Source organism: Cygnus olor, chromosome 9, assembly GCF_009769625.2.
Source record: "Cygnus olor isolate bCygOlo1 chromosome 9, bCygOlo1.pri.v2, whole genome shotgun sequence".
Taxonomy (NCBI): domain Eukaryota; kingdom Metazoa; phylum Chordata; class Aves; order Anseriformes; family Anatidae; genus Cygnus; species Cygnus olor.
In genome coordinates, this window is record NC_049177.1 from 22,654,277 (window position 1) to 22,676,822 (window position 22,546).

At 40.4% G+C, this 22,546-nt stretch overlaps 1 protein-coding gene across 1 annotated transcript in view; it reads left to right on the top strand.

Moving 5' to 3' along the window:
* The window catches only part of LOC121074613, a 23,656-nt gene extending 1,217 nt beyond the window's left edge, over positions 1-22,439 (top strand). Inside the window, exon 2 of the mRNA XM_040566947.1 lies at positions 21,736-22,439. Within this exon, the coding sequence (XP_040422881.1) occupies positions 21,736-22,424 (689 nt within the window). The 3' untranslated portion in view covers positions 22,425-22,439. The remainder of the gene's footprint in view (positions 1-21,735) is intronic.
* The last annotated feature ends 107 nt before the right edge of the window (positions 22,440-22,546 follow it).

Here is a 22,546-nt window from a genome sequence, read left to right on the forward strand (position 1 = left end):
ACACAGAGACCCTTGCTTTATACAACATTTATATAGCTCATCTCATCTTCAGAGGACTGTGTAGCATTAGATAATTAACTTGCGTAACACTGAACGATACATAATTTAAGCATTACTCTTCACATTTTATAGCTGAGAAAATACAAGAAACAACAGGGTACACGTACGCGCCTTGGCAGCAACCTATGCAGCCACTGTTTAAGATTCTTCCTGTCCCTCGCCATGGCTCAGCCTTTTGTTTATTTTTTTTCAGTGAGAAAATGAAACAGATGAACTAGTGCAGCAGACGTGCTGCAGGGGAAAAGGGCAGGATCTCAGCGAGACACGAGCCAGAGGCCTGTTCCTCCCTCTCCCTGCCTCCCTTCTGATGACTGTGTACATATTTCTATGAAACACGCTCCATTTTTCAGTTCCTAATGAGCCTGCCCCTGTGCTGGCTTCACTTCATCTCTGGACTACCGGATGAATCTTTCTGATTCTTCGCAAGACATCAAGAACCTCCACCAAAGGCTCATAATCTCCTTAAGAATGGCACCAAACAAGTGACAGGCCCACAGCTGCAGCACCATATTGTGCTTATTTCTTGATGACTTTATTTCAGCACACGTACAAAACTAACATTTCACTGCCTCCCAAGGGAAAGGGCTTCAGTCTGAGGCACAACCACCATTTACCTCAAACACTTTGAAAAACTGTGGTCCAAAACAGTATGAATAAACTTCCCTAATAGTTTTTTAATAACACTTTAATAGCAGTGGTTTTTAACTATCTATTTATTAGTTACTGACAAGGACATTAAGATTTGTTACAGTAGACAACTTGATTTTTTTTTTTTTTTTGGGGGGGGGGGTATTTGTCTCATCCTAAAAGCCCTACCAGCTGACATGCACATGAACTTGTGTGCCAAAAATGCTCCAAAAACAGTGAGGCGGCAGCTTATCTTTTATGCTGAGGATGAACACAGAGCATCACTGTGGCTTTTAAATTGGTCTGTAAAATTGGGGAATCTCACATCCTAATTTAACCAAACTTGTGTTGCTCAGTGGGGTTGTAATTACACAGACAGCTATGGGTTCCCCTCCCACCCTATATGAAGGCCATAGCATTGAACTGTCCAAGCTCAGACACCTGACAAGGTTACAAGAGACCTAAGATAATTTTCAGTTTTAAAAAAAGGAGGTTTCCCCAGCCTTTCAGTTGCAGAGGCAGCTATTCAGCACTCCACCACTGATCCCTGCCACATATGCTATTGCTAGGCAGGCTTAGATGACTGCAGCAGGCAGACACAGGCAGAGGATACGCTCAGGTCCTTTGGTGGCAGCACTCTCAGGCTATTTGCGAGGCAAAGGGCTTTCTCAGTGCTCAAGTACAAAATAAGGGAAGGTGTTTTAAAGCAAACTAAAGATCTGTGGGAGATGTCAGTGGGGAAAGGCTGTAGAACCACCCTTGTGCCAGTCAAAGCAAAAGTGATTATCTGTAAGTTTTGTTCTCAGTCTAATCCAAGACATTTGGGGTAAATCTTTAGTTCAACTCTGTTCTGCTGGTACACATGTACACTGTTTTACTGACAACTAGGAACCTCTCTTAATTATTATTCTAGTCATAAGTTACTGCTTCTCTGCTTCCACCTTACTTTAGGCTATATTACACTTGGCTTTATGCTTTCGCATGCCTCTTTATGCGGGTCTTGATCCAACAAACAGCCGAGCACTTACAATGCAGCATGTTCTTAGCATCTTTCTTCAGTAAGAGGAGGGCACTCTTGTTCCCACAGCAGTATGGAATTACAGAGCATTTTAAAAATGCCTGTACCCTGCTCACAAGCATACTTTAAACAAAGGAAACGAAGCTGAACATCGTGCAACGTATGGCTAGGATGTTGAACAGTTCTTGAGTATCAGACTTCTCAGGCAGCCTTTTCAGACTGTTTATCAGCAGTGCAGTCTGTCATAGTCTGTCCGTAACAATGAAATCAGATAAATACTGCATCAGCTGAAGAGGAGATGAAGTCTATATTGAACAGTTTAAAAAATTCAAAGCCATCTGGTTAAAAAGTTACTGCATACATTTTGCATTTATTAGCTACCTATATGATTAAAGTTGTTAAAGTTGCTTTCATCCCTTAAGCACACAAATATTAAGAACCAAAAGATGCAAATTTCTCATCTGGGGTCCAGTGACAGATGCTAAAATAAAGCAGAACTTAAATCAACTGATACATGAATACCACTCTTTCCTACTGCCAGGTGATCAAAGAACCAGCCCAAACTCTTCTTACAGTAGCCTCTTCTTGAAACAATTGTGTATCAAATCATCTGTTCCTACAGAGGTTTTTCAGAACATTATTTTGTTCTTGGTTGTAACAGTTCTCAGTAAAAAGGCAGCAACAAATCTAACAAAACATTAAACAATGCAGTATTGCCTCAAAAATCTGAGAAATGCTTGCAGCTCCATATAAAACATTATTGCACAGTTGTAGAGATGGTATTTGATGACTTGTACCTCCTGGTGTTTGCTCTGAGTACAGAGACGTGCCTGTTTCACCCAGGGGCTTCTTCAGGTTTTAAACCCTCCACAGAGCAGTGTCCAAGAGTTCCTCGGACCCATCTTAATGAAAGACACTCCTCTTTCTGATTTTTCTTGTTTATTAACTCTCACGCTACCTAAAATAATCAGAAAGAGCTTCCAGCTATATGCCATTGAGTAGCTGTTTGCATTGAAGGCTAGTTTCATTCCCCAAAAGCTTGTGTAAAGGTTTCATCGCTCCTGGAATTCAGTTTGCCACATTCCCACAACAGATCACAGCCAGCTCAGTGGAAGGGCAGCGCTTCTGTTCTTTGTCCTTTAGCCAGCACAGATGTACTCCTGTACATGGGCAGAAGGGAAACCAATTTTATAACATTTGAAGAAAAACATGCATACGCTAGAATACAGGGCTGATTAACTATAGCTCTTGCCTTCCTCCAAGCATAAGGCTGGAATGACTAAGAGGAAGTAGAACAACATCGCCCCCTCACACCCACAAGCTGTGAACTATTCAGATCATTACATATGCTTTCAGAAAAATGCAAAAGGGGCAAGCATCCTCTGTAAGCCAGGATATTTTGAGACATCATACTGACAAACTCAGACTGAGTTCACAGAAATGAAGCACCGTGAATTTTGAGACAGCGAGAAGAATTGAACTCACAGTAGGAAGGTGCCAAAAATTCAATTAAGGGTCGAATTCTAGTACCTTGTGCATGCCAGACAGGTTGGAAAAAAAAGAAGGTTATCATTTGCTTGTCTTTTACACCTTCAGACTGTGGGTTTTATAAAGAAACTCCTTTACAGCTTTAGAAGCCTAGAGACTTTACAAAATAGAACTGTGATATATTGCCTTAGTTCCTCAGCACAGACTAAACTAAGATTAGTTGCCTTAAAGATTACTCTTGGCTACATGTAAGCTAAACACCAAAAGTGTGGGAAGCAGAAATGGGAAAAACTGCTGATTCCTTCTGAGCAGTGTGTAAAAGAAAAGCAAGTATGGTGACAGGACTGGCTGCATTCTTTCCTGTAAAGAAGGGCATCTGTAGGAACAGACAAGTCTGGCAGAACGGTTTTGTAAAGCAAGGATGCATTTACTTAGGGAGCAAGCCCTGCTGGTTGGAGGACAGAAAACACCAGAGTTGCATCCAGGTTGGAGCTTGGTGCCGCCTTCTGCCCCCCAAGGCCAACAGAACTGTATTATGGCTGTGACAAGTTATGGAAGGAGACATGTTGAGTGAAATTCAGCCTATTGCCTTGCCAGTTAGTGAACAGGACAATCAGAGAAACCTTCTTTATTCCTGCTGATCTCTTGTTAGCAATCATAACAAACAGTACCATGGAGAGAGGGCTGCGTAACTACAATTATCATTTAAGAACTCGCCACAACTCTCCCTCCAAAGAGACCAGAGGACACCAGTGGACCAGAGGAGACGCCCAGAGCTGCTCACATTTGGGAGGGCCATGCACTGGCTGCCGCAGCTACCCTAAGGATAAGCAGGAGGCACACAGCAGCACAGAGACACTCGGGAGGTTGGGCATGTCACTGTAATCAAGCATCTAAATACAAAGTCTACATCCTACCAACTGCTTTACAATCTGTGTACACAATCCACTTGGGCATACTTGTACATGGAACTGAGAGGGAGCCTTCTTGAAGACCAGAGGAAAAATAGTATTGATTTTCAGAACACGAGACATGAAATTCATGAGTTGTTATTGCTTAGAGCCAGACAGGACGATATACCCAAGGAAACAGGGAATAACTAGGTATCCATAAGACATTACGATACAGCTATCATGTACAGTGCAAGCAGTACATGATATTTACAAAGTACTTGCTATGACAGGGATTACCTTTAGCTAGCAAGTCAACCTCATATCAGGGCACACATTTTTATATTCCTGTCTCGCAAAACATGTTTACCTCAAAAAAACATTTGTCCTTAGCTCATGTGAGCATATGACCTTGTCAAATGGAGATTCTACAGACAGATGTAGAATCATTAAGCTCGTTTGATTCCGTTTGTTTCAGAGATGTGCAATTACATTCATATTTTAATCTGCACAGACATTAGTAATAAAGTTATGGGATTTTATCACCATCTGTCAATTATGGAATCGCTGCCTTCTGGAACAGGAAACCTGGAGGTCAATTTCATTAGAAAGCAGCACAATAACAATATATCAAATACTGTGGTATTTAAACCACTAGCATACAGGAGCTAAAACTAGGAAACGTTTGGGCCATACTGGAATCTTGCTCTCCAACCCGCCGCTAGGCAAGCCCCTCAGGACTTGGTTTTAAGGCCCCATAATATCAGCAGCTTCTAGGAAACCTGAAAAGAAAACATACTGAAAACTTTCATATTGACAATTTCTACCATTAAATCCCAAATGTTTTTAAACTTTCATGCAGCTTGGCACTGACTCACTAACCTGCTGAGGCAATTATGCGAGCCAGAGTTGTCTTAATTGAGCTTCCTCAGGCATAATCCCTCAGCTCCAATTAAAAAATAGCAGAAGATGCTGAGAAGCTATGTCCAAAATACTTAAATTTGAATAGCCTAAAGCAAACATCTAAATCCAAGTCTAGACAATTAGGGTGGTCTTTTTTTTTTTCCAAGGAACTACTGCTACAAGGCCTGCAATTTTAAGGACCTATATACAACCTCTATATTTGTTTTTCCTGTCTAGGAGGAAAACATTCAAGTTCTTTGGCAGAGCGTTTTTCTGTGACAGCTCCAATATGTCCCATAAGGAATAAACTATAAATAAGAAAAAATACAAAAAAGTCCCAAGTAGAAGAGCTGATGTACTAGTACAGAAGTGGGGGATCCCAAAGGTTCAGAATGGGGGGGGTGTCTGCAAGCAGCCCTGCTGAGAAAGTCAAAACCAGAGTGGGGAAAGCTTCCAAAGCTGGAGACAAATACTACATCGATCTGCTTTCAACAGTCCAAAAGGGTCTACCTGTCAAGTCCCACAGAAACAGCTTAATCAGGGATAGATTTTTACTAGATATTCTATTCATTCTTCAGGGAGGGCTGTCAGTCCTGTACACCACTGAATGAGACCACTCCCACACATGTTGGTCTTGATGCAGTATGTTTTAAGATTTTGGGCATTTTCCAGCATTCGGAAGTGATATGGATGGATTTCTCACATGAACAGAGTAAGACAAACAGAAAGGTCTGTATAAGTGCCAAGCTGCTTCACCTTGGATCCTGAGAAGCAAGCAGCTGGAGCCTCCTCTTAGGACTCATTTTGCTATGGAACAAGGATCAGTGCCTGACCTGGGATGGGAAACTGGGTCTTAAATTCAAGACCTGATTTTGACAAGCTCTACTTCTGGACTTTTTTGACAAGACCAATGTAATACTCCACTCATAACGCAACCATCTAGGAAAGATCCCAAATGAAACAGTAACGTTATTTTTCCTCCCTCAGATTTCCACTGGGTGGTTTAGGAAAGGAAGGAAGAGGAAAGGTATGGTCTGATTCTGCAGTACTCATTTTCTATCGGCAGTAGAGATGACACACTGAGTTATTTTAGATACAGAAACAGCTTCTTGCCTGCTCTTGCATGTACTGCAAATTCCCTTACTTACAATAAGTCACATTTCTGTTATTTTACTGTGAAATTCAGTTGATCAGCAAGCTCCCAGAAGCAAGCTCCCAACTATAATTTAATTAAAAGGGCAGTAGCTAAGTTTCACCATATGCAACTGCCAGATGCAATCACTGCAGTTCAAGTCTAAAGGCAATGTTACTGCATGTACTGGAGCGTAGTTTTATAAGTGATGAAAGCTGTCACTTATGTCACAGACACTGCTGTAATGCATTATGATATTACAGTTTCAGCAGAACCAAAAAATACTAATAATACATTTTGTGAATGCATTTACAGGCTGCAAGTTTGAAAGTACAATGTTCCAAGTGCCATGCACTTTTTTGCAACTCCGTATGTATGCATAATGGGAGTTGAGATACCGCATTAAACTGCGCACTGCATCTGGCATTACACAAGCTCTCAGAGCCAATATTAGATCTTCAAGAGTTGGAGGACAGAAGGGCACAGCTAATTAGGGATAAGCAGAACAGGGGCCCTTCGATATCCATAAAGTCATTGGAACGGTGAGTATCACACCAAAAGTACCTTAAAATTGTTTCTCTTTGGAGGAGACTTTCTGAATCCATTTCAGAAGCTTACCAACCAAGGAAAAGTTCATGAAATTCTTAAATGCATTTTAATAAAGAGCTATTGCCTTTAAATCACCTCAAAATAGCTAAATAGACAAGGCATATACTCATTGTGAGACCATTTCAGAAGCTCAATGTATTGAAGCATTAACTTCTGCTTGGTTCGGCTTCCTTCAACTGGAATTCAGACGAAAAAAGATCAGGTTATGGATACAAGTAAATCAAGAAAATGAAGAAAGTTAATTAAAACGTATCAGGATTTCAGAAAAGTAGTCTATCACTTCATGAACTGAATGCAAGTGAGACATACAAAACAGCTTTCTAATCTACAAAACAATATTGGCTTCAGACTTGCAATCAGCATTGAGCTCCATTTAAATTTAGGTAATGTCACTATTGCAAAGAGAGTTATTATTCACTTGTTACACCACTCAGAGCAGAATTAATTTCTCATAGCACACAAATAAGACATACAGATTGCTTTACAAAAATATAACAGCTAACCCTAGCCTTAAAGTAGATGTTACACCCAAATTAATTAAGCGGCAAATCATCATTGTAAAAATGATTTACAATGCACAGGTATCACTTCTTCAACACTTCACCTCATGGTCCATTCCTAGGCACAAGACAAGATGACAGCAGCCACAGCCATGGGTGAGCTTCCAACCAGCTGCGATTCCTCCTGGAAGCAGCTGCACACACCAGACAGGCCCTCGGGACAGCCCTGGCCCTGATGACCAGCAGCAGCAGGACATTAAATGCCAGCCCACAACAGCTCTGGAGCACGCCACCAAGGCCAGGCCAGCAGTGGCCTGCTGGTAGAGGCCTGCTGGCAGAGGCTGCACAGGACCTCCGAAGGACTGTTTGGAAACCAGCTGGAAGAGCTGTTTTGGCAAGCGTGCTAGGCCTGACCACAGAGTCACCATTAATACAAAACCAAAATGAAAATAGTTGTAAAGCTGGTCTCACAAAAAAACTGAGACAAAGACAAGAAAAAAATATAGAAGTGTTTACTTCTGAACCAGCAGAATTGATTCAATGAGCAACATTTAACATAAACATTTAACGCTAATACTACGCAAGATTCCCCACTTCAAGTATTTCTTTAACATCAGAACATCTGTTACAAACTAAAGACTTCTAAAACCAGAATCATCTAGATGCAAAATTGAGGCAGCAGGAAGATGTTCCACCCCAGACTTCACACAACAGGAAACTCCCAACAAGGCTTTCTGATGAAGGATGCTGATCACTGAACTTCCCAAAGAAAAGAGAAATATGGAAGACCTGCAGAAAAAATAAAACTTTCCTCCTACCCTAAGGCCAATTCCATTTCTTATCTCTTAAGCTTCAGCATCATTGCTACGTGCTAGTAGTTTTCATCTATTTTCAAATATTTTCACTTTCCTGTCTTACCTCTGTGATTTCTTCTACTTGAAACCTCCAAGTTTATCCCCTTCTATTTGAGGGACAAACACAACATGGTATTTATCTCCAAACATGTAAAGAAGGAAAGCATCTGGAGCTTTGGAGCTCTCTGGACCATGGTTATAGAAACCAATACAGACAACTGTTCAACTTACAGTACCCAGACAAGAGGGAAGAACAACTTACATGAAATAGTGGACAGAACTATGACTAAAATCCTCATGTTTTCTTCATTCAGTTCCTTCCTCCCTCACTTCTCTGCATCCATGAAGTTACCACCTTAGAAAAATGAAACAGTAACCTCATACTATTCAAACTGGGTGAACAGGCAAGGTATGAAGTCAAGAAACAAATTCAGAAATGTGTTACTGGAATTGTTCAGAGGGTATTTGGAACGCCAGCACTTTCAAGGGATAAATGGCAAAGTGGGAAGCAGAATGAAAGCCACAGAGGAAAAAATCCCTACTTTCTGTGGAAGATTTCCATGGAGGAAACATACCTGTGTAGGTATCTTGTCCCCAACAGATGATGTGTTCCAAAGAAATACAAATTCTTCAGTTACAGGAAAAAAAAGTGTCTCATTTTACTTAAAGATACAAAGAAAACACATTTTTGTTCTAACAGTTTTGTTTATCCTGGCCTTTGAGACCTATAGCTGTCAATAAATCCCTTTTGGCTCACCATGGACAAAACAGCTCAGTTTAGAGTCCAGTATTCAAGCTGTGTCTGGAAGGTGGAATTTGGCCTTGAAGATCACTGTGCAAGCCTCATTGGTTTGTGTTTATGAGAACTGATGCTGCTCCAAGTATCCTCTCCATGATAAGCCACTTAAAGACCACATGCAGGGAGCTGAATTTGTTTTAATCTCTCTTACTCTCCCACACAGAAGCTTGTATCATGTTAGATCTGAAAGTAAATGCTGAAGCAACTCATATGACCAAAAGCAAACACGAAACACTTGTGTTGTTCACTGGCTCACACCTATACAGTCTCCCTGGGGCAGTACGAACATACGTGGGGCAGGTTTCACCCAAATTTATGTATTTAAGATTGTAAAAGTTTATAACTGGAGAGCTCCAATCCTTTACAAAAAGCAACCGACACATTGCCAACACCTACATTCAGCGAAGAGCCAGGGTTGAACCTCAATCCCCCTCACCAAAAATATGACTACTTGTTTTCCAGTAAGTCGTAGGTGTTTCCTTTAAGATTTCCTATGGCAAGTTAATATTAATTCTGCCCTTTGATAGAATATAATACTAGCCCCGTATTTTGTATTATAGACTATGATTCATGCGCGTCTGGTATTTTACATTGGTGGGTAAGACACACACCCTTATGAAAAATTAGGTTAATCATCTTAATTAGCTTGGCTTTGAAAAAATAAACAGACTAACCTGAATTCTTGTGACTGTATATACTATTTCAATTTTCAAGCCCTCCGCAGGTTATTTGGTCAAGTCTAAATGAAGACATTAAACAGGTGAGGTGGACAGCTGTACCTCAGAGCAAGGGATTTTGACCCCACTGTGTGCCACCCAGTTCCATTAACACACAAGAGATATTTTAATTTTCAATCAATACAACTCAGCAGCAAACTCATTAGCCAACAATCAGCTAGAACACATTGCCTCATACAGACCTCCTGTAGTTAGTGCAGCTGTTGCAAAGCATTGCCCAGAGCACACAGACTTTTTAGTTACTCACTGCAGAACAGTTATTCTGGTGGTTCCAAATACACCCCAAAGTGTAAATGGGCAAAAACTCACCTCTAATCATACAAAGAAGCTGTTAACCCTTGAAGAAACAGATCAACTGTACACCTTGTAGGTTCTACACTGCAGCCACCTCCATCTCATCATCATATGAAGTTCATCACCTTGATGCACTACATGTTTTAAATGATGGCTACCCTTCCTATTAGAAGGAGAAAGTCAGGCATGGCAGTGGAATTAAAAGCAGAAGCATTACTTACAATATGAAGTTATCCACCTGATGTTAATTTCAAGCTTATTTCTCCTTTGTTCAGTAACGAAACATGGACTATAAAAGCTCCAAATGAAGAACCATGCTCAAAGACTTGCTTTAAGCAGTAAACTGCCTGTGTACAGGTGGAAGCAATTTAACAGCATCAAGAGTCCAATCCTGTTTGACATTCAATGTCAGGCACTTCTGCATGTCTTAAAAAGTAAATGGTAATCAGCTGAGACATCAGCTTGGTGCTTGTTTTCATAAAAATATAGAGAAGCCAAGTGCAAACATCAAACCTTGAACAGGACACCTTTTCCAGCTCCCGGTCTGTAGCGACCTACCACATTAATAATGGAATAAAAACTCACCCCACGTTTTCCTCCAACACTAAACTAAACAAGCTAGACTTTAAACAAGCCAATCTTCATTGCACACAGAGTTGCAGTATTTGCATGTTTACTGTAGCTACCAAATACAACGTTAATGATGTCAGACAAACACGCACTTGGCTAGGTAAGACTTGTGTCTCTATCCAGAAATTAATAGCCTAACATTTGTCTCCCGTGATTCACTGGGTTTCAGGAATTGTTGCCATGTACTAGGAGGGGCAAAGAAAGGCCTAGTAAAATAATGGATTAAGAAAACTAAGTATAGCAAGACTTGAAAACAGGTTTATCAGAGCTGTAATTGCAAGCCTGAATGGTCACAGTTGATCTCTAACCTCAAACACTGTCTGAACTCCCAATCTGAGGCTGCATTAGAAAAAAATCTTTAGTGTGGCCTTATTAAACATCTTTAAGGTTCTTTTCATTTAACCTGCTTATATAAAGCTTTTACTTGATCTTGTGTGTCTTTTCCAGCCTAAATTTTAATGTTGTGGCCTGAATCATAGAACCAAGTTAGACCATTAACTACCTCAAAGTCCTCAGGTTATACGGTTTTGCTGAAGTCTCATCATTGCCTTTTTGCTGAACTGTTTCAGGAACGGAACAGGACAGGACCCACATTAACCTGCTATTTGTCAGCTCACCAACCCCTCTAACAATTGCTCAGCTTGCTTCACCCAGGAGTGCATACTGTTAACTTTTTTTCCTGCACTGTCCTGATCAAACTGTGGATGTCTCGGTGTATTTGTCTTCTGGCGTTGCTAATGAATCAGAGGTCTAGATGGTTACTGTGAAATATCACCTTGTATTCTGAAGTAGTACTTTTCAAAAACCAGGAGAATTTTTTATGCCTAAGTAATTTACTCCTGAGCTTGACTGTGACTCCAGCCCAGCTATGAATTCTTTAAGGCAGGTACTTATTTTTGTAATTGGACTAACAATGATGCCAGCTGAGGTAGCCAAGTATCAAAGTAATGTGGATTTAAAAGCTCAAAGTTTGCCAGTTTGGGGTTGTTTTATTCCAGCTTTTTTTTTTAATATCAAAAAAGGAAGAAGGTGGAAAAAAAAGACTCACACTGTTCCGATTCCATGCACACAGTAAATGGGATAAGAACAACCTGAAACTGCAGTAACCAAATGCCAGGTTAGACTAAATAGTTCACAACAAAGACAACGAAGCTCTGGAACAGACTGGCTGGGGAAGGCTCTAGGTCTACCCAACATCCCATAGAGTCATTTAAGAAGGTGAGGCAAGCATGTCAGGAGTCAAGGAATGGTTGACTGGAAAGACAGATGAACTGGATGAGTGAATTTTGAAGTTCTTCATATACAGCATACATTTTCACCATCCCCATGTTGACATACATCTCCTCATGTGTGTTGACTTCAGGGCCTTTTACAGCCTAAATGATTCTATGGAAAGTGAAAACCAAGAAGGGTCTACTGCAAACTCTTGGTTCAATGCTTATGCAATTCTTTGGCAAGGCAGGCATGAAAGGTTCCAACCTCTGGTCAGAGTCTCATATGAAAACAGGGACTACGTCCATGTTGCAAGTTATGGCTGCCTTATAAAACCCATTAGGAACCAAGTTTTTTTCACTATTCATCTTCACTGCTATTTAAGAGGCATGAAAAAAATATTTCTTTGAACTATTACAAAATATTGAGCTACTCAATTTGTGTGTGTTGGGTTTCTCAATCCATAGGGGAAGAAGTTAATGACAGAGCCCAATTGTGCATTTATTGTCCCAGCACCAAGTCACTCACTGTATGTCCAGAAGAAACATTGACAGAGTACATCTCGCTTTACAGAAGATGCGGTTACCATTTTAAAATAACTGAACAATTAACAATATGCTACTTCTCATGTTATGAAATTGAACCAAAGTGGCAAAATGCTTGAATTTAGCTCAAATGCCAGCTTATTGCGAACATGGCCTCTTTTTGTTCCTATATACAACGTCAACACTCAGGGCTGGAGATCAGAGAGCAGCACACCAGAGTGCAGCTGAGAACAGGAGCAGCCAAGCACATGAGAAAGCAAGCCTCTTACTGCCTGAATGAGAGAAACAGTCCAGGAAAAATGACTATTTCTAATCATAAGATAAGCAATTCTGAGAAAGTCAGCTTTTGATACACCTGTTTCCAGTAACATCAAGAAGGCCAGATTCTGACTAGCTACCAGAGCTTCACTGGACTTTAAGTGAGCAACAGCAATTAATTTCAGCTAAAAAATCTGCTACGTTCTTTAACAGATTTAATAAATATGGATTCAATTCAACAGTCAATATCCAAGAGATGTTATCAGTGATAAACTGAGCCCACAGGCATAACTGTGCCAATTGGAAGGTAGGTTTCCCCAGACAGAAAAAGTACTTTGCATATTTCAAGATCATATCAACTTATCTATGCAGAGCTAGTGTCCAGACAAATCTGCCACGCATGAGTGGGAACAGTCTGCAGTTACAGCTGAACTCTGGAATACCTGAATTAACCAATAAGACACTCACATATTTATTTATTCTATAAAATAACTAACATAGTAAACTTACTGGTTAGCTACATTTAAAATACTATTACTAACAATTAACTATTTGCACATATTAGACAAGCAGCTAAAACAGTAATTCTTTCCCCTATAATATCCAGGGCAATTTTTAGAAGGTCTAAATACATTGGACTTCTATTAGCTGGAGGGTGACTTGCAAAGCATTATAGCAAGAATCTATTAATAAAGTTTAGGTCGAGCAGAGTTCTCTAAAGTTTCCCACTTCAAACCCCTAAGCCATTCATCTGGACCCCAAAACCCACACAGCAAGGATACAAGGATGTATATGAAAACAATTTTCTACTTACCATGTTTCTATTTTCAAACATTCCCTTACAACAGAAGGAAACTGTTCTGAAGGAAATGAAAGCAGAACTACCAGTCACTTAATTACAAGAACTGGCTTTTTTTTTTTTAAATGGAAAGTCAAACTATTGGGAGAACAGTAACAACCTCTCAAAAGGGTGCCGTAAAAATCATTTCACCCAAGCCTGTCCCACACATTGGGTCCTTTTCTCCCCCTCCTACTTCCCCAGCCATCCTTTGTATTTGTAAGTAGCTAACTGAAGAACAACCAGGATTGTTATTGTTCAGACTTGCATAACTGAGCTTAGAAAAAGATTCAACATGGAATTTTCTAGCAAGCCTAAGAACCACTGAAAAGAAGAAAGCTTTAGCTACCAAGTCATTTCTGGATTTTGAAACTCTCAACCTTAGTAGAGAAGTTACAATAAAAATATGGCATTCTGGAAAATGAGCATTAAGTTAAAAAAAACAGTGAAGATAGAATATATGGTTTTGGAGTTGAAAGATAGGCAGGACGGAATAAGAAAAGGAATTGAAGTTAGAATCCTAGAATTAAAAGGAAAACAGGTGGAAAAGCCAACAATAGTATGGGTCAGTATGTAATTATAGATTCAGTCAAACCTAATCAAACATCACATTTAAGGATCAGATAGATGTTATTAAGTAGTACAGAAACATGCTCTAAAAAAGAAAGAAATGTTATTGTGCCTACCTCCCTGAAAAATAAAGAGTCTATTCGAGAAGTACGCATGCATACAAACCTCTCATGAGCTCACAGAATTCTGTTTATGTAATGAAAAATAAAACTTGCTGATACAGGAGTCATGTGGATCTAAAATGGACATTTTATGTAAGAGACCAGCCAATAAAAGAAAAACACTGAAACATCGTTGATCTGTAATACAAAAACTTCTGTGGCTTGATGTATTCACCAAGATAGCCCAATACCTTTGTTATGGGTTATTGATATTGTGCTTCTGAACCGCTACTTAAATACCATCAAGCTGCTAGCTCCCACTGAGATACTGACCTAGCCACATCTTCCTTGTTTTGAATGCAGAAAATGATCATGAATTGGTACATCCAGCTGTAGACTAGTAAAACCCTAACATTTCCATTAGGGAAGTGAAGGGATCCCTACGAAGCTAACAATTTGTAGCTTTTCTTGACACACAAAACATGGTTATAGCATAATTTAACTTTTACAAGAACTTTGAATTGTGTGCTAATTATCCTCAGGTTCAAGTCTTCCAACCAAATCTACATGTCAGCCTCTGACACGCTTACCTCCACACAGAAGCATGTTGTCACCTCATCAGGTCATCACTTCCAACATGCCAGGATGTAGGAAAGGTCTAAATACCAGCTTGCACAGTACGCGTTAGTTCTTGTGATCCCTGCCTGCATGACCAGATCTAACATGCTTTCTGAGAAGTATTTTTATCACATAAGGCTACTGCTGCCTGGTATCATCACTATGTCGGGCCCTTTTATTAGAAGCCTCCAACAAAAACAGTGGTTCATCCAATATACATACACAAGATTAGCCCAAGGTTAGATTTTGCTTTAGAGGCTACAGCCCAGTACTACTCAGGCCAGGAAATACTCTAAACCAAATAAAAAAAAAAATATACCAACAAGAAAAATAAGCGATTTCCCTAAGCATTTCCATAGCTTGCATAAAGACGTCAATTACCACAGCTTGTCTTCTAAATTAATGATTCACAGTGATGGATTATTCATGCAAGTCGGCCAGCTGAACATTATACTTTGACTCTGGGGAGAAAGTATAACATGTCTTAATTAACTATGTTTTGTATAAGCTAGAAGACAGTCAGAAACATTTTTCATTAATGTAGTCAACCAGGTAAAATGTAGGGAAATAGAACTAGTGGCGGTTGAACAAAAAGACTTCAGTACCCCCCATAATTCACAACTGAAGTGAACTGGATAGAGCACATTGCTTCAACTAAGCTCTGTAAAGTAGTTCCAAAATGCTGTTTAGTTGAACAAACAGACTTCAGATTTACTCCATTTAAGCATGAAAGATGAGAAGTTCATGTTAATGTTGTCTGCTGTACACACAGCCTTGCAAGACTTCAAGGATGGAACAATTTGTTTCAGAAGGGTATCAAGTATTTCTGCACCATTGAACAAAATTCCACTCAACACTGAGTTTTTCTACAAGTGAATGATGCATCATCACCTTTAACATTATTCTAAATGAATGCTGTATTCCAACGACCTCCGTGAACACACATAACATTAACAAATATCACGAGTAGGTTTATGTAACAGATCAGGACAGCGCAAAACACCTCCAGTTCAAACAATACCTAGGCCTTACAACTGTTAGCTTTCAGACAGTGTTGTTCAACCATTGTACTGAAAGATTCGCAAATTAAAAATGGGAAGTCTATGACAAATGGTACCATTTGTTCTTAAAAGTAACATGAATGATCTAATATCTCAAAATCTATTGCAAGATGATCTAGGATTGCAAAGACAACCATGCCTGATGAGTATCATGGCCACCTAGTTGCTTACATAGCTTATATAGAACACATTAAGGTTGTTAAAAGTATTAACCTCACCCATATTGACCTATACCTTTCTAAAGCTAATACCCAGGTGCCTGACAATCATTATTGGATTTTACTTTAAGAAAAGCCTACTTTCATTTTATGCTGGAGAAATACAGGTTAAGTATAGATTAGATTACTTGTTTTCAGATCTTAGTAGCAGACAAGGGAGTTTTTTCTTCTTTAGAACTAGGCTATCTATTGTAATAAGTAATTAAATAACTCATGGATTGGATAGTTACAGGGTTATTTCAATTAATAAGAAACTCATTTAAGAAGGGATGGTAAATATCAACTCAATGCATTTCTACAAACGTTGACACGACAAACAGCGGGAACACATACATCTTCCTCCTCAGGGCTTTCACTGCAGGTAAAGATGATACCATATTAGATAGACTTAGCTTCCTCTAACATTCTTATCTGCAGATTTGAACTTATGTTGATTGCTTTTCCTTCTAAATAGGAAGATACAATAAAAGTTCTTGTTGGGGAATATGCTCTTATCACATCAAGAATTTATTTTTGTTGTGAGCTTGTCCTCTCAAAGCTAATTGGTATTTTGCTGTCACTTCATATATGAAGATGTGGTATTATCACTTACAGGTTTGATGTGGACTATCATGATACTGTATGTGTATTCTCCTCCCTCACACATGAAGTTACCAATAGCATTTTTATTCATGCATATCATCCCCTCAGAATAAATCTACTTACAATCAATTCATCTGACTCCATCTCCTGGATAACCTCTGTGTCTGCCCTGCTGCTCTGTATCCTCCATAATACATTTCTGCTTGCTTGTTTTTCTGATACTTGTTTTTCTCAGTATCTCCTTATGAAACTAGTATTCTGCTTTCTTTAGTATTTCAACACATGCACTACAGGGTGAGCAGATGGAAATTGCCAGCTACAGATGATGCTGAGTAGCTTCTGTGCAAGTGGAGACTCCAAACGTTTCCGAATCCACATATTATTTGTGCTACCACGACATTTTCTGTGCCTCAGAGACATTGCAGAGGACTTATCAAAGGCTCTCCTACAGGAGACTGAGCACAAGCACGGTTACAGCATGCAGCGGCCACACCGGTGACAGAAATGAGGAGCTGCATTCAGACATGAATGGCACATGAGCCTGTCCCCAGGAGGAAGAATGAGCACAGCTGCAGGGCACCGCAAGTGTTGTTTCGGGCTGCTTATTCCTTCAGACATCATTCTTCTGTCAGGAGTGTTACCTCATGCCTCACTGAATTTCCAATAGGTATTTAGGGATGCTCTTTACACACCTGTCAGTTGAGGGGCAGGGGAAGTATGTAGAGAAGTTATTCATCAGCCACTCTTGTTTCTGACTAAAATACATTTTAAAACACTTCTTCCAGGCAAAGTTCATTGGGGTTATATTTCAAAGACTATTATTTCCTGTTTGGACTGGTAGCAAACAAATTCCTCCTATTTACTCTAAAAGAACACCAGCCAACATTACTGCAGGATGCAAGCAAGATCACAGCAATGAAAGACCAAAGCAGAGCTGAACAAAGCTCTGCATCTCCTGTTTATATCGTAATTGCAAGATGGTTTGGTTGTTCTTTTGGAACTGCCTTCACAGATTCTCATGCACAACTGTCCTCTTGTTCTCCACTCAACTGGGATACCTCCAGTAATAACTTCTGGGGAATAGGGAGAAATGGGGGAACAGAATGAATTCTGCAATGGCTAATCACTGCCAGGGAGCCACGGGACAACTTGCTGAAACAAGATCTCATTTTTCACATCAAACCCTGGAATGAGAGGCATATTAAGCATTAAACTAAAAGGCTATTCTGTGATCTTCAACTCAAATGTCAGCTTTGACAAATATTATCTGAATCTTTATTTTAAAGCTGACTTTGTGCTTTTTTTTTTTTTTTAACTTTACAGGCAGCAACTGTTTTTATTATAGCAAAGTTATTGTGAATACTCTACTTTGATAGAGGCTTATAGTCACCATATGTAAGTGCACATGCTTTTAGAGACAAAACAGAATTACTACAGTGTTTTAAAAGTCCATATCCAGTCTAAAAAGATACTAGTTTATTCCTTTTTAATACTTGTAAGAATCATTAGACATCTTTTGACTCCCACTAATGACTTTGGTTTTGGCAGACATTACTATTTCCTCCTCCTGCTTTCTGAATAAATCTGAAAATAACAAGTCAATAAACTGATATATTTACAGTAAAAATAACTTGGCTTTCTTCTCATCTTCCTCCCACTCCTCATATTTCTCTTTGCAGATGAAAAGGATACCGTTCACCTGCAGGCTTACATGTACTCGCAGCTATATGGGTAGAGACCCAGGCATCTTTCCTTTATATCAAGACGATCTCAAGTTGAAGACTTGGCATTACAGTAGCTGTTTGTGTTGTCATAGGTTTTAATATCTTTAAGTAGTTTAGAGCAAGTACTTTTTTTTTTTTGAAATAGATATCTGAGAAAGAAAACATGAGTTGCTTCAGTGAACTTAAATTGCTATGTGAAGTACCCAATCATTAAATGCTCCAAGAACTGCTTTAATTTAAATGTACAAAGAAAAGCATTCCAAAAGGGCAATTTTAGTGTGCCAATTAAAGAGATGTCTTAAATCTTTAAACCTATTTTCTTTCTAGCTATAACTTATATAACTGATATGTACACAGGAAAAACTGGGGCAGTAAATGCTACCTCAAACAGAAATTGCAGTTACTGAAAAATGGCATTTTGCTCTATTGTCAAGGCAGGACACAGTCTCCAGTGGCTCAGTGATCATGAGGAATTGAGACAGGCTGTCTTCAGTAGAGTACTCATGCTCCTAACACCACCCTGGCATGCCAAGGTCAGTTAAAAATAGCATTTAAAAGTCTATAAGCAAGTTCTTTGGCTCTCCTGCAGAAGTTTGGAGAAAGCTAAGGGCTGGACTGGCATCTGTGCTTTAGAAGTACTGGATGCAAAATGCAACTAGTGAGCAAGAGTCTGGGCATATTTTACTGCAAAGGCAATTGAAGCGCTTGCTGCAGCATCTGAGCACAATTCACAGAATTCAGTGAGAATTCCTGAAGTAAGAGAGTGTCTTAAATACGTTGTTAGAAGTCAAAAGCAATTGATAGTTCTCCCTTCTCACACATGAGGAAAACCAAGCCTACTACATAGAAGACAATGCATGAAAACAGACAAGCACAGGAACTGAAGAAGTCCTTCCAAGGCTTAGAGGGATCATTCTGAGCTAACCAGCACTTCTGTTTGCCTAGCTCAGAAATCCCACTACACACAGAGCGCGGTTTCAATTTTGACAGGAGGGATCCTCCCAGAAGCCAGCTGTCCATTAGACCCATCAAGTCATCGTGAGTTTAAATTTCTCAGACATACACGGCGTATTAGATACGCTTTACATTATTAAGCAATTATTAGTGTAGATGTTATGGTAATGCTGAAGAGCTGCACGGTTGAAGCACAACCAGATAAGCAGAAAGATGTCCTCTGATTAATAGGCTAGTGATTTGGTTACATCTGAGCACAACCACATTGCTCAACTTCCTCCTCCTAGCAGGAATATTACTTACTATTAATTCTTCCAGGAAGAATAGTCTCAAGATTTGAGAAAATATTCCTAAAGAATTATCATAATATTTAAACACTAAGCTAAACCAAAAATCCTCTACAACACAGAAGGTCAAATCTTACTAACTTAAAAGCGAGGCACATATTTAACTCATTAGCTTGTATCAACACGAAATTTTCTCTTTTTCCATCTCATAGCTACAAGCTGCTTTGCAATGATTCTAAAAGACCAAAAGGGATGGGGATAACTCGTGCAGCTTTTATCACATTAGCCACACTCCGCAGTTTTCATAATCATTAGCTTTGAAGTATATTAAACAAAGCAGAATGTGACCTTAGAGTTGATATTTTAATCACACCCCATGAAAACAACTCCTTATCAAACATTTCAGGCCACCAAACGAGATGCTGTTCAGAATTACTCAAGACATGAAGAGGCAGTAAAGAACACCACTGCTGCCCTGCCAGGGAAACCAGGCAGTGACCACCATACCAGGGAGGGCTGTTTTCTAGGGACAAGTCACTAGACAGCTCACGATTTGGGTTTAGTTGAAGAAATAACAAGCAACTGAACATGTACGAGACTAATAGGAGAAATGCAAGCTTACTAAGGCAATGTAGCATAGCTTTGTTTATTAGCAGAATGCAGAGATTATGTTATCTAAGTTTATATTTAGTGCAGTGTGATTACCAAAATTCCACTAACCTTCTGACATCCAGTTTATAAGACTAACAGTATTCAAGATATAAATTAAACCCAAGAATTTTAAAGATGTTTCCAAATTTAAATTAACTACATTGTTCTTAAGTGTATATGAGCAAAAATAGTTATCGCTAATCACAGTTGACTACTTAGATGTCTCTCCCTACCATCTGTCCATTACAGTGACATGTAACCATTAATACCCACAGTATCAACGATACACAATTATATATAAAATAGAGAGAACTAGGCATTAATTTTTAAACTTATGTTTACATTTTGATTTGTAAAAATATTTGACTAGCAGAATGATGGAGAAAAGGACAACCTAAATACCGATCATAGAACAAATGCATCTTGTATCAATTCATATTCAGCCTCTGTTTTACAAAGGCAGAGAAAGTCTTGCCTGCTTAGAACATGGTTTGCCAGAAATTATTTTAAGAGGTATTCAACCACATCAAACGTGTCTTCATAGATGATGAGCAACAAAATAACTGAGTTTGAGAAAAAAAGAAGTTAGATACATTAGTTGAAAATTATTCTAAAGACCTAGAAGTAGCTAGAACTTGATGTGAAGAATCCTAACCTTATTAAGCTTCAGATAAGCATATGACATTTATTCTGTAGCTGCAAGTGTCATCTGAACAATTACAGCAGTGTAGTGGTCAGACACACTCCCAGAACCCTGTCAGACTGCGTGCATGCCTTCTATGAGAAGAAAAGAGGTTACAAGAATCATATCTTAAAATCAAGCACCAGAAGCTCACCACAGCCCCACGCTGCAGCAGGAACCAAGTCACGTAACAGGTACGTTAATCCCGGGGCAGTTTTGGAAGCAGCTTGATTGAGACGCACTGCTGTAGCTAGAGGGTTCAGACACGCAGGGTACTGTGCAGTTTCAAAAAGAGGTGAGAAGATGAGGGACAACTTCAGGAATACCTTCACATACACATGATGAAGCCACTCACTGGAAGTGGTTGACAGTGTAACAGAGTCAAAACAAATTTAAAAACCCAAATCAGCCTGAGAACATTAACACCTAGGACGGACAGTCTTGCAGAGTCAGTAAAAACTCTGCAGCTCATGCATGCCATGAACAACAAACTTAGCCTCACCACAAACCTTCACCCTGTACTACCTCAGAGTTGCCCTGTGCAGTCCTGTAGAGCATCCATAGCTTGAAGTAAAAAACCAACAATCATCCCTCCCTTTTCCCTCACCTCACTGAGGGTCACTCCTCAGCACACTTAGAGCTACAACTGTTCTGAAAAATACAAAAGACGTAAAAATAGCAAAGAATGAAACTGCTCTAAAACATCAGTGCTTAAAAAGAAAAAACATCATAAAGTATCATTAGATAGGATAATCTACTTTTGAATGTTAACAGCAGCAGCAGGACTGCAGCTTTATAGCTTTAAAGCATCCTAGTTTCACTGGGAAGTAAGAACGCCACAGACAGGCGCATGCCTCAGCCTGTGCTATGACATTTTGGCAAATATCTCTCACCTCAGCAGGGCAGCATCATCTCCTACTGGGCTGAAGTACTGACCACATCAGGAACAGTGAGACAACAAATCAGGAACCAGAGACAGCAGGCGATTAACGACGAACAGCGCGTACAAACCGTACAAGTTATGAGCAGCCCTTCACCACCAATGCACGCAGAACAGCTGACACAGGAGATGACACACCGACCTGAACAAAACAAGGCAAGTTGGCGCGGCCAGGAGCCAACTCCACACACACACACCGAAGCACCGCAAACCTGGTGCTGGCTCCCCAGCGCTGCTCCTCACCCGCAGGGAGACGACAGGGACCAGAAACACGCGTGGGGTGAGCACGGTGCCCCGCAGGCAGACGCCAAAGCCTCCCCACTTTACATCCCAGGGGGACAAGAAGTCAGAGCCCCGCTCGGCGGGCACAGCGGCTCACCCACTTACCCGCGGGTTAGCGGCGGGACCCGCAAGCCCTGCTCGCGGCAGCTAACGCTACGCAGAATTTTTAAAAAGTTAGACTCCAATGCATCAAAACCGCGGATACAAACCCAAAACGGCGCCGCACGCCCAGACCGGAGCTGGTTGTTAACGCTGACACCTTCCGAGCCCCTCAGCGCCCCCGGCCCGTGCAGAGCCCCTCAGGGGGCGCCCGTGAAGGCAGCGGCGGGGGCTCCCCTCAGCGCCCCCACCCCACGCTAACCCCGCAGCGGCCGCTCCCGGGCGGCTCCCCCCACCGCCCCCAGCCCCGCTGCGCTCCACGGGAGCCCCCCCGGAGCCCAGCCCAGCCCCACTGCGGGGGGCACTCACCGGCCCGCCGCCCC